General features: G+C 54.0%; 1 protein-coding gene across 1 annotated transcript; it reads right to left on the bottom strand.

Annotated features, from left to right (window-relative positions):
* Positions 1-10,477: 10,477 nt before the first annotated feature.
* On the bottom strand, positions 10,478-11,820 carry CAMK2N1 (calcium/calmodulin dependent protein kinase II inhibitor 1). The gene is made up of 2 exons (XM_059866744.1): positions 11,610-11,820; positions 10,478-10,790 (listed from the first exon to the last, which is right to left on the bottom strand). Exons 1-2 carry the CDS (start codon positions 11,767-11,769, stop codon positions 10,720-10,722), a joined length of 231 nt encoding a protein of 76 aa, XP_059722727.1. The 5' UTR covers positions 11,770-11,820; the 3' UTR covers positions 10,478-10,719.
* Positions 11,821-13,051: the final 1,231 nt, after the last annotated feature.

Here is a 13,051-nt window from a genome sequence, read left to right as displayed (position 1 = left end):
CCGTCACACCCGCGGTGGGGAGATTGCGCTGCCGAGCTCCCCTCCTGCCGGGACCGCGCTCCTCCTCCGCAGGGGCTCATTAGCCGGGAACCGGAGGAGCCTTTTCGTGCTTTGAAGGGTTATGAAATCTGAGGGAGAGGGGGAGGACGGGAGAGCTTAAAAAAAGAGCCGTCGTGTCCCCCCCCGCCCCACAAGCCAGCCGTCGCCTGCCGAAGGAAAAGGGCTGGCAGCCGTTCCAGCACAGATTGCGCCTCTGCCCCGTCCCCCCGCCAACCCGCCGCCGACGGGCGATGCCGCGGAGTGGAGAACTTCGCTAGAAAACGACATTTTAAACAGAATTTGCCATGTTTGGTGTGCGTGTGTCCCAGTGCTGAGAGGGGAGCGGGGGGGCAGAGGCCACGCTGCCATCCAGGGGCTGCTCCGGGTGCCTTCAGCTCCCGATCTCTCCAAATTGGCGCAACATCTCCCTGCGACGCTGGGGAGGGGTGTGAGCCCACCAAACAAACCATCACCCCCCAAACCTGAACCGAGGAGCAGCGTGGGGCTGTCTTGTGTTAACTACAAAATGGTTTTGCTTCGGGCATGTCTTTGGCTTTGATTTTCCCCATCCCAGGACCCCGGGCATGCCGGCGGGGGATGCAGCCAGTTGGTGCCGTGGGCTCCTTCACTCCTGAAATAGAGCCCAGGGGCAGCTTTTGGGTGTCGGAGGCATCTGAGTGAAGTCATGTGGATGTTATGCAAGACTTGATGATAGGTTGTAAACAGCTATTAAAGTGATTGACAGGCCCAGGACGAAGTTTTGAGGGGGGGAAGAAAGAGGAAAGATGAGTAATAATGATTAAAATAATTATCAAATCGAGACATTCCTTGAATTAGGGGAAAGTTTTGTGAGGAGGGAGGAAGATGAAGAAATCACGTTTGAGCACTTCCCTGAGCTGGGAGTTGGGAGGATGGGACCGATACTGAGCACATAAAGTTTGGAAAGGAGGGGTTTGCATCTTTAAAACCATCTAAAAAAGCAATTTCAGCAGAAATTTGGAGCATTTGAGTTCACTGAGTGCCCCTGGGTGCTGGCACCCCCAAAACCCAAGGGCTGAGCAACCCAAGGAAAGCAGCCCTGAGTTAATTAGGAGAAACAATCAGATTATGGGGAAGACAGCTTCTATTTATATATAAATACTCCAGTAATCAGCAGTGAAGGGCAAGGGAAATCCAATAGAAATATGTGACTGTTTAAGAAGCTTTCTGAGCAAAACGTTACACAATCAGTTGCATTTGCCTGGGTCTCGCTCCAAGTGCCAAGAAATTAGGGGAAAAAAAGAGTGACCCTGAGCAGAAGGAAAGAGAAGGGATTTGTAGAAGCTTCTGCCCATCAGATAAGGGGGAATCTCAGGAGCCTAAATGGAGATGTCAAGGGTGTCAGCAGCTCGCTGCGATCCCAAGCCCCCAGCTTTGCTTCCAGAACCAGTGAAGTCCACACCTCACAATGCTGGGGGTTAATGGGGAAGTACAGTCATGTACAGGTGAATTTCACTTGGAAAAAAGAGGCCTGGAACTCCTCTGTGTTCCCAGGGTGCTGCTGTCAGTGGGTGCTGACACGGAGCAGAAATAGCTGCCGGCCTCCCCACGATTTCACACATCGCCCTCGCTCCTCCCGCTGTTCTGCCTCACCCCAGCACAACACAGACTCCGGGGGGGCTTCGGGGCTGCCACACATGTCCTCTGCTGAGAATCACCTTAACTATGGTTTTCAGAGGCAATCAGATGGTTGGATGCTCACCTTGGGGCTTGGAGCTCTCTAAGCACCTGGGGTTTGTGTCCTTTTGTGTTGTTTCCCCTCCCAGGGCAGCTGCACTGAGATTTTGGGATTTGTTATCCTAAAGGCAATAAAAGGCCAGAGTCTGAGGTTTGGGGGTGTCTCAGAGGAGGGATGGGTGCACAGCTGGAGTATCTGACCCTGCCAGTGAGCTGGTTGTCCCAGTGTTGTGCCTTTGGGGTGGCTGCTGTCCCCATAGAGTCATTCCCTCTACAAAGAAGGAGGATGCAAATTTTTCCCCTTGCCTGCAAGGAACCAGAATCACTACCCAAGGGTCACTGGTGAGTGTTTGCTTCAGCTCTGGGTGTGCCTGTGGCTTTGCAGTGTGGGTTTGGAGGGTTGTATTTAAATCAGGAGAATCATCCCCTCTTGTGCAATGACCTTTTCTGGTTTTCTGTGCCACCTGTAAAGTTACCTTTGCCATGGGAAGTTTGGGCTGGGATACACATGAGTCCTGCAGGTGCTTATGCCCTCCATGTGCAGCCTCTTGGGGAGGTCCCTTTTAATTGTTAAAATAATTAAATCTCCTCAAGACACAGATATGATATTGCTCATACTTAAAAAGCCAAGCTAGAGGTTTGTGGGCTTCTCTGCTCATTAAATTAGAGGATTTCTTGGCTTTTTGTTGTGGTTTTTAATCCTTTCTTTGCACTGGGCAGGAAAACAAGGAATGTGGATTGTGGGGTGGGAAGGAGTTGGGAGTCAAAACATCAGCCCCAGTGCAGCAGGCACAGCACCTAGGAATCCTGGAAAGGAAGCCTTCACAGGGTGTAAATCTCTTGGGAAAGGAGACTTGGTTGGCATTGAAGGTTCTTAAAACCCTCTCTGGCCACGTGCTCATTGACAGCTGTGGAGCTGAGCCAGATCCAAAGCACCACAGTGGGTAGAAACAGTGTGTTTTAGGGCTTGAACAACGTGTTTTAGGGCATGAACAACGTGGTTTAGGGCTTGAACAACGTGTTTTAGGGCATGAACAATGTGGTTTAGGGTGAGCTGCCCTGTGCTAAACTATCAGAGGTTGGCCAAAGGCACACTGGGTGCTGATGGGTGCTGGTTTGAAGGCAGTGCTCGTTTCCCCCAGAGCAGGACTGGGAGCCAAGGGCTGATGCTGACCCAGGGGTGTCCTGCTCCACAGAGGCTCCCTGGGACCCCAAGCCCCACAAGATGCTTCCCTAGCACCTGTTTGGTTAAAAGGCTTTAAAAATGGTTTTCCCCTGGGACTAACCCCATTTCCAGGCTTGGAAGTGGCAGCAGGTGAGTATTGGATGCCACAGGGTGGGTGTGCAGGCTTCTCGCTGATTTTGGGGGTTCTGGCAGCATTTTTATGGCTCTTAAGGGTTGAATTCCTGCTGTTTTCAATCTATCCACAAGGATGGTGAAGGGATGGGGCCAGTCCTGCTGCAGGGGGTTGTGTCACCTGGTTTAGGAGTGCCTGCAGGATGCCCTGCCCTGCTCCAGACCCACGGGACTCACCTGTGGGATCCGGGCTCTGGCCACGGATCCCACCCCAGGGGTGGCTTCGGGGCCGTGGCTCCTGCTCAGTTCTCCTCCCTCCTTCAGGCTGCACTCGCTGCTGCCGCTTATGCAAGCGCCGGGAGCCTTGTGTAACAGTGCCGCGGGCGGGGCACGGCCGCGGGGGTGGGGGCGAGGGCCCCGCCGGCATCCGCACGCCTGGAGCATCCCTGTCCGGGCTCCCCTCCGGATCATTCCCCAGGTGTGCGGTTCCCCGGCGTCCAGGACTGTAGGATGGATGCTCTGGGGTCTCGTTGTTCTTTGCTCCTGGCTACAGCCAGGGAAGGGTGCAGCAGAGCTCCTGGCTGCCCAGCTGGGAATTAAACTGGGAATGCTGATACCCCTGGAGTGGGTGAAGAGGATCCATGCCGAGCAGGGCTGGTGGGATGGGGGCAGCTCCCCAGTGTCCCTGAAAGGGCTGTCCTGGGTTTGTGTTGGGCCACAGCTCAGCCTCAGCCTCCCCTTGCTCCCAAGGTGCTGAGTTGCAAAGTGATTTTCTGTACCAAACCCTATTTTTTGCTGCTCGTGGGGTCCCCCCGAGCTCCCTCCTCATTCCTGCTTCCCAGCACCTGCTGCCGATCTGGGGCTGAACCTGTTGCTATGGAAACTGGTTATGGATGCTGAGGATGCTGCCAGGGTCTCATCCTGATCCTGCCTTTTGCCTTTCCTTACCCTGTGACTCAGGGATGGTGTTCTAACCTGGGATGAGGCTGGGATCAACCCGGAGAATCCCAGAAGGTCAAACACCGCGGAGGGTTAAACCCAGCTGTAAATAATAAGGGGTGTTCCACCATCATGCATTTGTCCAGATCCAGTGGCAATAACCCAAGAGCAGCTTTCCTAAGGCACCTCCCCCAAACCCAGCCATCTCTTGTGGTTTCCCACCCCTCTGGGGATGCTGTAGGATGCTGTGGCTTAGAAAGGGCTGGGTCTGGATTGCACCCAGGTGGGAGCTGAGTCTCATCCCAGCTCCACCAGCACCCTTTGCCCTCCAATGTGGTGTCCCAGAGTGAGGCTTCACCCCACCTGGGCAGGCTCTGCTCTGTGTCGACTTCCCTTGTCTGTGACCGATGGGAATTGGTGCTTCACGTTTAAAACGATGCTAAGCTGAGAAAATACTAATTAATTAGAACTAGCTGGAAAATCCCAAGTGCTTCCTTGACGTGGCATCAGCAAGAATCTCCTCTGTGTGTGTGTGTGTGTGTTTCCCCCTCCAAAAATACATATTTTAAAAAACACTTTAAATACTTCAGTGGTCCCCAGGCCTGCCTTTTGTGGGATACTGGTGTGTCCAGCCCTTGTGGAACCACCAGGAATTAGGGGGGCTTGAAGGGGCTGCTGCGGGCCGAGCCCCACCACGTGTCTCTTAGTCACAGAGTATTTATTTATATTTGAGCAGGTTTGGAGCAAAAATGGGAAACAGGAGTTGTGGGGGGGACAGAAACAGGCTGCACCGGCTGCCCGGGCTGAGTCAGAGCTGGATCAGCCCCATCTCCACACCCGTGAGTCACTGCCGGGTATTTTGGAGTCTTGTGTCACATGGCTTGTTTGGGGATTTATTCCTGTGGTTTGGTTCTTTTCCTTTATTTTCTTTTATTGCCCCCACCCTGAGAAGGGTCTGATGCTTTGAGCTGTGTGCACACAAAACTCCAGGGACTCTGAGATGTTCCCACTCTGCTCCCCTTTGCCCCCGGGAAAGGGTGAGCAGAGTGGGACACCTGCAAAGGAAAGGGCTTGTGCGGGTGTCACATTTATCTCTGCAAAAATTATATATATATATATATATATATATATATATATATATATATATATATATATAAAATTGTATGTGTTATATAATACCATATATATTACATAATATTATATAGTATTATATAATGTAGTACTATATATATTAATAATTGAGGTGTTGTGGCATGAGGAGAGCCCAAATTCCTCTGGTTTTCTTTGTATTCTTTCACATTCCTGGTGTTGCATTACCAACATGAATTTAACAGGGCAATTGCTATCACAGGCACATCCTGCCAAAACTCAGGGGAGGAATTGTCTTGGAAAAATCTGTGGCAGGGAATCTACTTCCAAAGCCAGTGAGGCTGGGAACTGAAGCAGCCCTGAGAAGGCAGAGGCCATTCTCACCTGCTCAACAAGAGTCTGAAAATACCCAAATGTGAGGCAGCACAGACATCCCAACCTTCCAAAAAATACAATCCCCCTCCCAAACACTGACTGTTTATCTGGGAAGGCTTTGGCCAGGTTGCAGAGCCTGGTGCTGTTCTCAGGTTTGGGTTTTATCTGAGCATCTGCTGCTGCATTTGGCTGCAGCTGGAAATTCTCTCGTTTTTTGGGTGAGGTGTCTCCCACTTGTTATTGTCATGCAACAGTTTGACACCTGGAGCGGTGTGTAAATGAAGATGTCTGATGTTTCTCTCCTAAGTGGGAACGGCTTTTTAGAATATCCTAGAAAAATTTAACTCCAGGCAAAATGAAAATGAGGAGCCTGGGGAGGCGGGCAGCTCCACTCCCAGGCTCCCCGAGGCAGCAGCAGCAGGGATCTAGGGATTTTCTTGCAGAATATTCCCAAGGTAAGGAATGCCACATCATGGGAGTGTCTTCTTGACCCCTCATAAAGTTCCTGGTGAGCCCAGGAAGGATGCTGCATGTGGGGCAGCATTTCCCTGTCCTCTGGAGATGTTTAGCTTGGGGCAGGACACACAAAATTCCCGCCAGTGCTCAGCGCAAGTCTGGGCAGCTGAGTGGCTTGACCAGATTTGGAAAACTGCCCCTGCTCCCCGTGGGGTCCCAGCGTGGGGATGCCCCAGGGGACACCAACAGAGCTCAGGAACAGCTCTTCCCTGCCCTGCCTTTCCCCAGCTTTGCTGCCTCTGGGGATCTGCCCGCTTCAGACTTTTGGGTGCCAATGTGTTTGGGTGCAAATGTCCTGCCTAAGTAAATCAGCCGAGAGCACAGAGCCTCAGTGGCCTCTAGTGGCTGTGGGACAAAGATCCCAGGAAAGGGGGACCTGCAGCCCCCCAAGCCCCCCAAACAAGCAGCACTGGGGGTCCATCCCACCAGAAGTCACACTTCCCATGGGGACACCCAAAGGCAAAGGTAAAGCCCCCCAAAAGCTCCAAGGCCATGACTGATGGGGGAGCATCCAGCAGGATGGTGCTGCATCCCAAATCCCTCTCAGCCCCATTCCCTGGCAGGGATGGATGGAGAGGTTTTGGGCAGCCACTGGATTTTTCTCATTCTTGTGTTAAAAAGCAGGAAAAAACCCCAAGTTTTTAAGGAAGGTAAAATTTCTTTCATGTCTTTTTCCATTTTTCATTTTTCTAAAGTGTATTTTCTGTTTAATGCCACAGTACAAAACATGAACCCCAGTGGTGAAAAGAGTCAAGCCAACGGATCAAAAGGGGTTTGATTCTGTTGAAATGACCATTTTTGAGTCTTCTCCGCCAAAGGTCAATAAAGCTGCTTCCTTCTGAGTAATTGTGATTTTCAACAAGGGAAGAAGAGGGAAGAGCTGACCCATTTTATTCCCCAAACCCACGGCATTTGGGGGCAGGATGGAGCATCCCCTTCTGCAGCCCATGCTGTCCCTCCTCTCTGCCCGCCATGATAAATAAATTACTTTAGGAGTCCTGGCCTAGTTTAACATGCCCTAGTTTTGATGGAGGAGGGGAAAGAAAAAAAAAAAGAGAGAATATTTATTTTGGGCAGTTGCTTCATGGGCGTCCTTTTGGGAAGAGCTTTGGGGGACTCACCCACTCTCCCTGCTCTGCTTTGCCCTGGCTGCAACACACTGCCCTCAATTTTGGTTTCTTTTTCTGAGTTGCTGCCTGGGTGATGTGGGAAGTGAGTGGTAGGGACACTGATCCAGCACCAAAATTGTTGTCCATTGCTCTGAGCCCCCCCAGGACTGATGCCATGCCCGGGGGTTTCCAGGGGCTGATGCCTCAAAGCCTGTGGAACACAAGCAGCTTTAGAGGTGAATGAAGATACACCTGGTTCTGGGTGTAAGAGGTCAGGGTTGGCTTTGCTGCAGGAACAACTGTGTTAACACCTTCCCCAAGCACCAAAATCCTTGGGAAAATGGGATCAAAGCGTGTGTTTGGACATGGGAGTGGGATTTCTCAAGTTTTCTGGGTGTCGCTGCGACCTCTGCACCTCGCTTGTCCCTCCTGCACCCTGCTCTTTCAAAGGTGCCAAGTTTCCTCCGGTAAATAAACCAGCAAATGGCTCTTTTCTATACATCTTATTTTTTCCTCCTTTTTTTCCCACCCCTGCCAAAACAAGCAGCCCATATGGGCAGGGTTGGGTGGGGATTTTTGCAGTTTCCATGGGGATTTGGCTCTGGAGCTGCTGGGTGCTGGCTTCTGGGGTTTGGTTCTGGTTTTTTTTTTCCCTCTGATCCCTGTAACCAGAGCATGGTGATGGCACCAGGCTCCCTTCCCGGCTCCGGCATCTCCCAGCCAAGGTCACCGGGGAGACCGTAGGCAGCCGCCGCCTGCGTTGGGCCATCTGTTAAATAATGTATGCAATAAAGTCCTGCCCCAGGGCCAGCTTAATCCTTAAATCCTCCTTCAGAACACCATCTCCCGGCCGTGCGGGATGCCCGGCTCGGTCTCTTGGGCGCATCTTTCCCCACCATTCCCCGTGAATCTCTCTCTCTTCGCCCCTCCATCCCGCATCCTCCCGTACGCGATCTCGCCGGGCTCTCCTGCTCCATTATTTATGCGCCGTGCATGAAAGATGCATATAAAAGAGCGGTTCATAATTTAGCAGAATCTCCTCTTCTTTCAGCCTCCCTTCCCCCTCTGGCTTCGGGCTTTCTCTGGATCATTACCGGCCTCTCCCGGGCCTCCAGGTGTTTTTGGGGGCATCCCAAGGCTGTGCCGGTGCCCCATCCTCGGAGCATCCATAGACGGCTCTGGGTTTCAGGGGGGTTTAAGCGCTCGGAGGTCTTTTGATGTATGGAATGAAGTAGGAAATAGAGTTTAGCAGACCCATAGATCAGGTTTTTACAAAAAAAGGGGCTTTTTGGTGAACTTAATTACCCCAGTGCTGCATCCAGCCCATGGTTTTGTGTCTAAGGAGCTCCCAAGCACTGTGTCCTTGGCACATGTGGGATGCTTTGCTCCTCTCTGGCGATGTCTGCTCTCCCAGAGCCCAGGGCTCGCCCCCAGATGCTGACTGGGGCAAAACCCATTAGTTTGTGAGAAAAAATCTCCCTTCTGGGGGCCATCTCGTGGTTTGGAGGTGCAGCAGCTCCCCCAGCACAGAAAATCCGGGGGCCAAAACTGTGTGTGCTGCATCCAACCCACACAGCCACGACCTCAGAGCTGAACTCGCTGGGGAAAAATTGAAACTAATTGGGGATTTTTCAAGGGAGCAATTTAACAAAGTTCCTCATCATATCCTGGATGTGGGAGAGCCTGTGTGGGTTTAAAATGGAGCAATAAATAGCAAAGGTGGTGGGGACAGGAGCATTGTGCAGCCTTCACACCCCAGCTCCCTGTGCCACCCCAAATTAATCCATCTCCCCCCAGGTCATCCTGTACAAATCCCAGCTCAGCAACATCCTGCTTTTATTGCAATATATGATTTTCTTTGCAATAAAATCCCACCCCTAGACCTGTTCCCATCTGTGATTATATTCTTGTTCCCCGGGCACAAAGGTTGGCTCATGCCCTCGGTGGCATGGGCAGAAGGGATAATGGCCTTTTTTAACACCAGGATTTGGGGGTTGGGGGGAGGGGAGGCAATACTGGAAGGGAAATGCCCATTTTCCACAACTTTTCCCACTGGTGAAGGAGAAGCCACCTTTTATTCCCCATTCCCAACAGCCACTCTCAGGACCCAATGTTGTATTTTTCCATTAAATTTGTGCCTCTGAAGTGCTTTCCCATTAAACAAAAATATCCCACAAATAAATATGAATTACAATTAGTTATTCAGATTAACAGGGGTCTGTGCTAGAAAGTGGGGAGGTTTTCCTTAGTTATTTTGGGATTATTTGGGGGGACGGGGATGGATGCTCATGCTGTTTGGCCCTGGCAGCCCACGGGAAAACACGGCAAATCCGCATTTATAATTTTTTTTCCGTTTTGTTTCATTTTCCTTTTTATTCGGACATTGCAGAAATAGCCCTGTGTAGTGGATAAAAGTGCAACATACACAATATTTAAGAAAAGGAGGAAAGAAAAACCTGCCTTGAGGTCTGTCAGTCAATCGCAAACAGAAACAAGAATCAAGCCCAGGCGCCAGAGGCGCTTTTTGTCCCCCCCCCTCTTTTTTTTTCCCCTTTTGTTTTTATGCACATCATGCAAAATAGTTAAAAAGAAAGATTAGAAAAGAGAAGTCAGAGAAAACCCCACGAGAGATCGACCGAGCCCTGGAAAGAGCAGAAACCTCCGAGTGCTGCTCGTCTCGGGGAGGGAATCACTGCCCTCCAGCATCTCCAAGTGTTTGGCACTCTTGTGATTACATTAAATAATTTCTTTTATATATATGTTTTAATACAGTCTGTTAAAGAGAGGAAACTGCCACAATATAAGGAAAAAAAGAAAACAAAACCAAGATCACCCACACTACAGATTGCATGGTAGTTAGAAAAGCTGAGCGACCCTCCCGCCGTTCCCCACACATATAAAATCTGTCCCTTTGCTCATAGCAACCAAGAAGTACAAGCTTTAAAAAATAAACCAGCAATTCTTCCTTCAGGTCTTTCCTTTATAAAAGTTTTGGTTTTCCCCCTCGAGAACCTTAAAACGCGACTAAAATTAAATATATATATATATATCTATTTTATATAATTTCCCAACATCCAAAGACATCAACATAAAAAAAAAGAAACTCATACAGAAGGGGATAGCGTGGTACATCCAAGTGCACGGATTCATTTTTGCAAGATTAAATCATGTAAACAAGGTGCCCGCTGGGAACAACCCTGGCCGGAGGGAGACTCCAGGGGCTGTTCCCCCCGCTCCCCCGATCTCCCGCTGCCCCCTTTCCTCTTACCCCCCGATCTAGCACGGCACAAGGTTCATCAGCCCGAGAAAAGCGATCCCGAGTAATTCAGAGCCGCGGCGTGCCTCCTCCGTCCATCCCTCGGGGCGGGGAGTTTGAAGCAGGTGACTATTTTCCCGATTACATAGATATATTTTAATTTATTATCATTTTTGAATTCACGGCTGGCCTCTGGCTCGCTCGCCGCCCTCCCCTCCCGCGTCTCCGGAGGGCAGGAGGAGCCGCGGGGCCGCAGGCGGGCGCGGGCGGCGTTCGCGGCGCTCGGCGGTCGCTGCGGTGCTGGGGGTTATTCTCTGCCGGGCACCTGTGCCATTGTAAACCGACCGCACCCCGAGTCTCAGCCCAGCGTCCCCAGGGAGACTTTAAACACCGGGAGGGGCCTTTTCGGAGAGGTTTTGCAGCACATCATCAATTCTATCATCTTCAATAACCACTAGAAAGCAGAAAGAAACAGAAGCGCGATGAATTTTGTGCCGCCTGCTCCCCCCGCCCAAGGTGACCCTGGGAGGGGTTGGAGGGGTCCCACATCCCTGGTGTGCCTGCTGGCAAAGCTACACGGCCCTGACCGCCGCAGGGCACCTGGCACCGTGTCCCGTCCCCAGGGAGCGTCCCCACGATCGCACGCCCCGGCACTGGTGTCCTGTCCCTGGGGACACCTGGCAAAGGACGTGTCCCCAAGAAAGGTTCACTCACTTCTGTGCCCCGCGGATGGTCCCCAGGGAATGTGCCCTGTCCCCGAGGAACGTCCCTGCTGCCCTATACCCGGTGAAGTGCCCAGGGCACAATGTCTTGTCCCCAGGGAAGGTCCTGGCTATCCAACACCCCGGTGACCGTCCCTGGGACGTGATGCCTGACATCCTGCAGGGAGTCTGGTGCATCATGCTTCGTCCCCGGGGACGCTTCCCGGTACCCTGCATCCCCGAAATGTGCTCGATGCCCCATCCCTGGGGAAGGAACACGATGCCCAACATCGTTCAGGGAGCCCGGTGCACCATACCCTGTCCCCGGGGACAGTCCCCAGGGCCCTGCATACCTGGAGAAGGTCCTCGGGACGCGATGCCCGACATCCTCAGGGAGCCCGGTATCATGCCCCGTCCCTGAGGACGGTCCCCGGGATCCCGCATCCCCGGGGAAGGTTCCGGTACACGATGCCCAACACCCCGCGTGATACCCGCTGCATCCCGCCGCATCCCTGGGGCCGTGTCCCGCATCCCGGGCGGCTCCCGGTGCACCCGATCCCTCCGGCACCCACCTCTCTTGCTGCGACCGATCTGTCCCAGCTTGGGCGGCCGCTTGCCCTGCCCGCCGGCTAGGAGCCCGTCGCCGCCGCGGAGGCGAACGGGGAAGGGCAGCTGCCCCACGGCCGCGTCCCCCGCCAGCTGCCCCTCGCCGTAGGGCGGCCCCTCCGACATGGGGGCGGCGGGGGGGGACCCGCCGCCGCCGCCGCCCCCCGACAGCCTCCCGGGGCGCGGGGCCCGCGGGCCCGGGGCAGCGGCGCAGCGGGCGCGGGGCAGCCGCCCCGTCACATCCCGGCCCGGCCGGCGCTGCTCGCGGCTCCGCGGCTGCGGCGGCGGCGGCGGCTCCGGCGGCAGCGGCGATAGAGGAGCGGGAGGCGGGACCGGGCGGGGCGGGGCGGGACCGGCTCGGCCCCCGGCACCGGCGGCGGCACCGCCCCGCAGGCTGATCCCGCACCCCGGGGATCCCCGGGACTGCCCCGCCGCCTGCCCCGCAGCGTCCCCGGGGAGCGCGGAGCATCCCCAAGGAGCCCGGGCCTGCCCCGCAGGCTCCCCGCGGAGCACGGAGCTGTCCCGGAGTATCCTCGGGTTGTTCCCAGCATCCCCGCGGAGCCCAGAGCTGCCCTGCAAGGACCCTTGGAGAGCTTAGGTGGCCCCAGAGCACTTTTGGGGAGCCCAGAGCTTCCCCACAGCCACATCTGGGGAGCCTAGACTACCCCACAGGCACGTTTAGGGAGTTCAGAGTGAGCCCTCCCCAGCCACTCCTGGAAAGTCTGGAACTGACCCCTCCACACCCCTGGGGAGCCCAGCGCCAGCTCCCAGGAACCCTGGGCACAGCCTCACGTGCCCTGCAGAGCCATCTGGGGGCCTCTGGCACTTTGTGGGGGGCTGCAGCGTGGGGGGATTGGGTGTGCTTGGCTGGGGGTCCCCAGGACCCGTTCCTGCAAGAGCCTTTTCTGGGGCACTGCAGGAGGACTTCTGAATCACTGTGAGATTTCCGTGGGGTTTTCTATGCAGACACCACAACAGGGTGGGTCTTTGGGGTTATTGCCTGGCAAAGTGAGTGATTGGAAGGCTGGGGATAGCATTTTGGAACAGGCCACAGCTATATTGGGGTGTTCAGGCACCTGTGGTGCATCTCCCACAAAAGAGAGCAGGAGAACAGCAGCAAGGAACCTGTTTGTGCGAGGCTGAGTTACAGGATTTCTCTGGAATCAGGAATCAGGAGCCTGGCTCATTTTGGGCCAGACCAGAATGGAAGGACAGGGTGCCTGGTGGTGCCAGGGCTGGGGTGCGCTGTCCCGGGGCTGCTCCCATCTCCAAAGCCCTCGTTTGCTGAAATCCTCAGCCCCCAGAGCTGCACAAGCCCCTCTCCCCTGCACTCCTGCCCGCCCCCGAGCTGTCAGGTTCTTACATAAGGCTGCGGCTACGCCCGAGATATCACAGGGAAAGCTTGGAA

The sequence above is a fragment of the Haemorhous mexicanus genome, chromosome 23, assembly GCF_027477595.1.
Source record: "Haemorhous mexicanus isolate bHaeMex1 chromosome 23, bHaeMex1.pri, whole genome shotgun sequence".
Taxonomy (NCBI): domain Eukaryota; kingdom Metazoa; phylum Chordata; class Aves; order Passeriformes; family Fringillidae; genus Haemorhous; species Haemorhous mexicanus.
This window is presented reverse-complemented; position numbering and strand designations above follow the sequence as displayed.

Coding starts and splice junctions, on each gene's coding strand:
- CAMK2N1 (XM_059866744.1), bottom strand. CDS start 11,769: ATGTCGGAGGGGCCGCCCTACGGCGAGGGGCAGCTGGCGGGGGACGCG. Junction 10,791..11,609: donor GATCGGTCGCAGCAAGAGAG/GTGGGTGCCGGA, acceptor TCTGCTTTCTAG/TGGTTATTGAAGATGATAGA.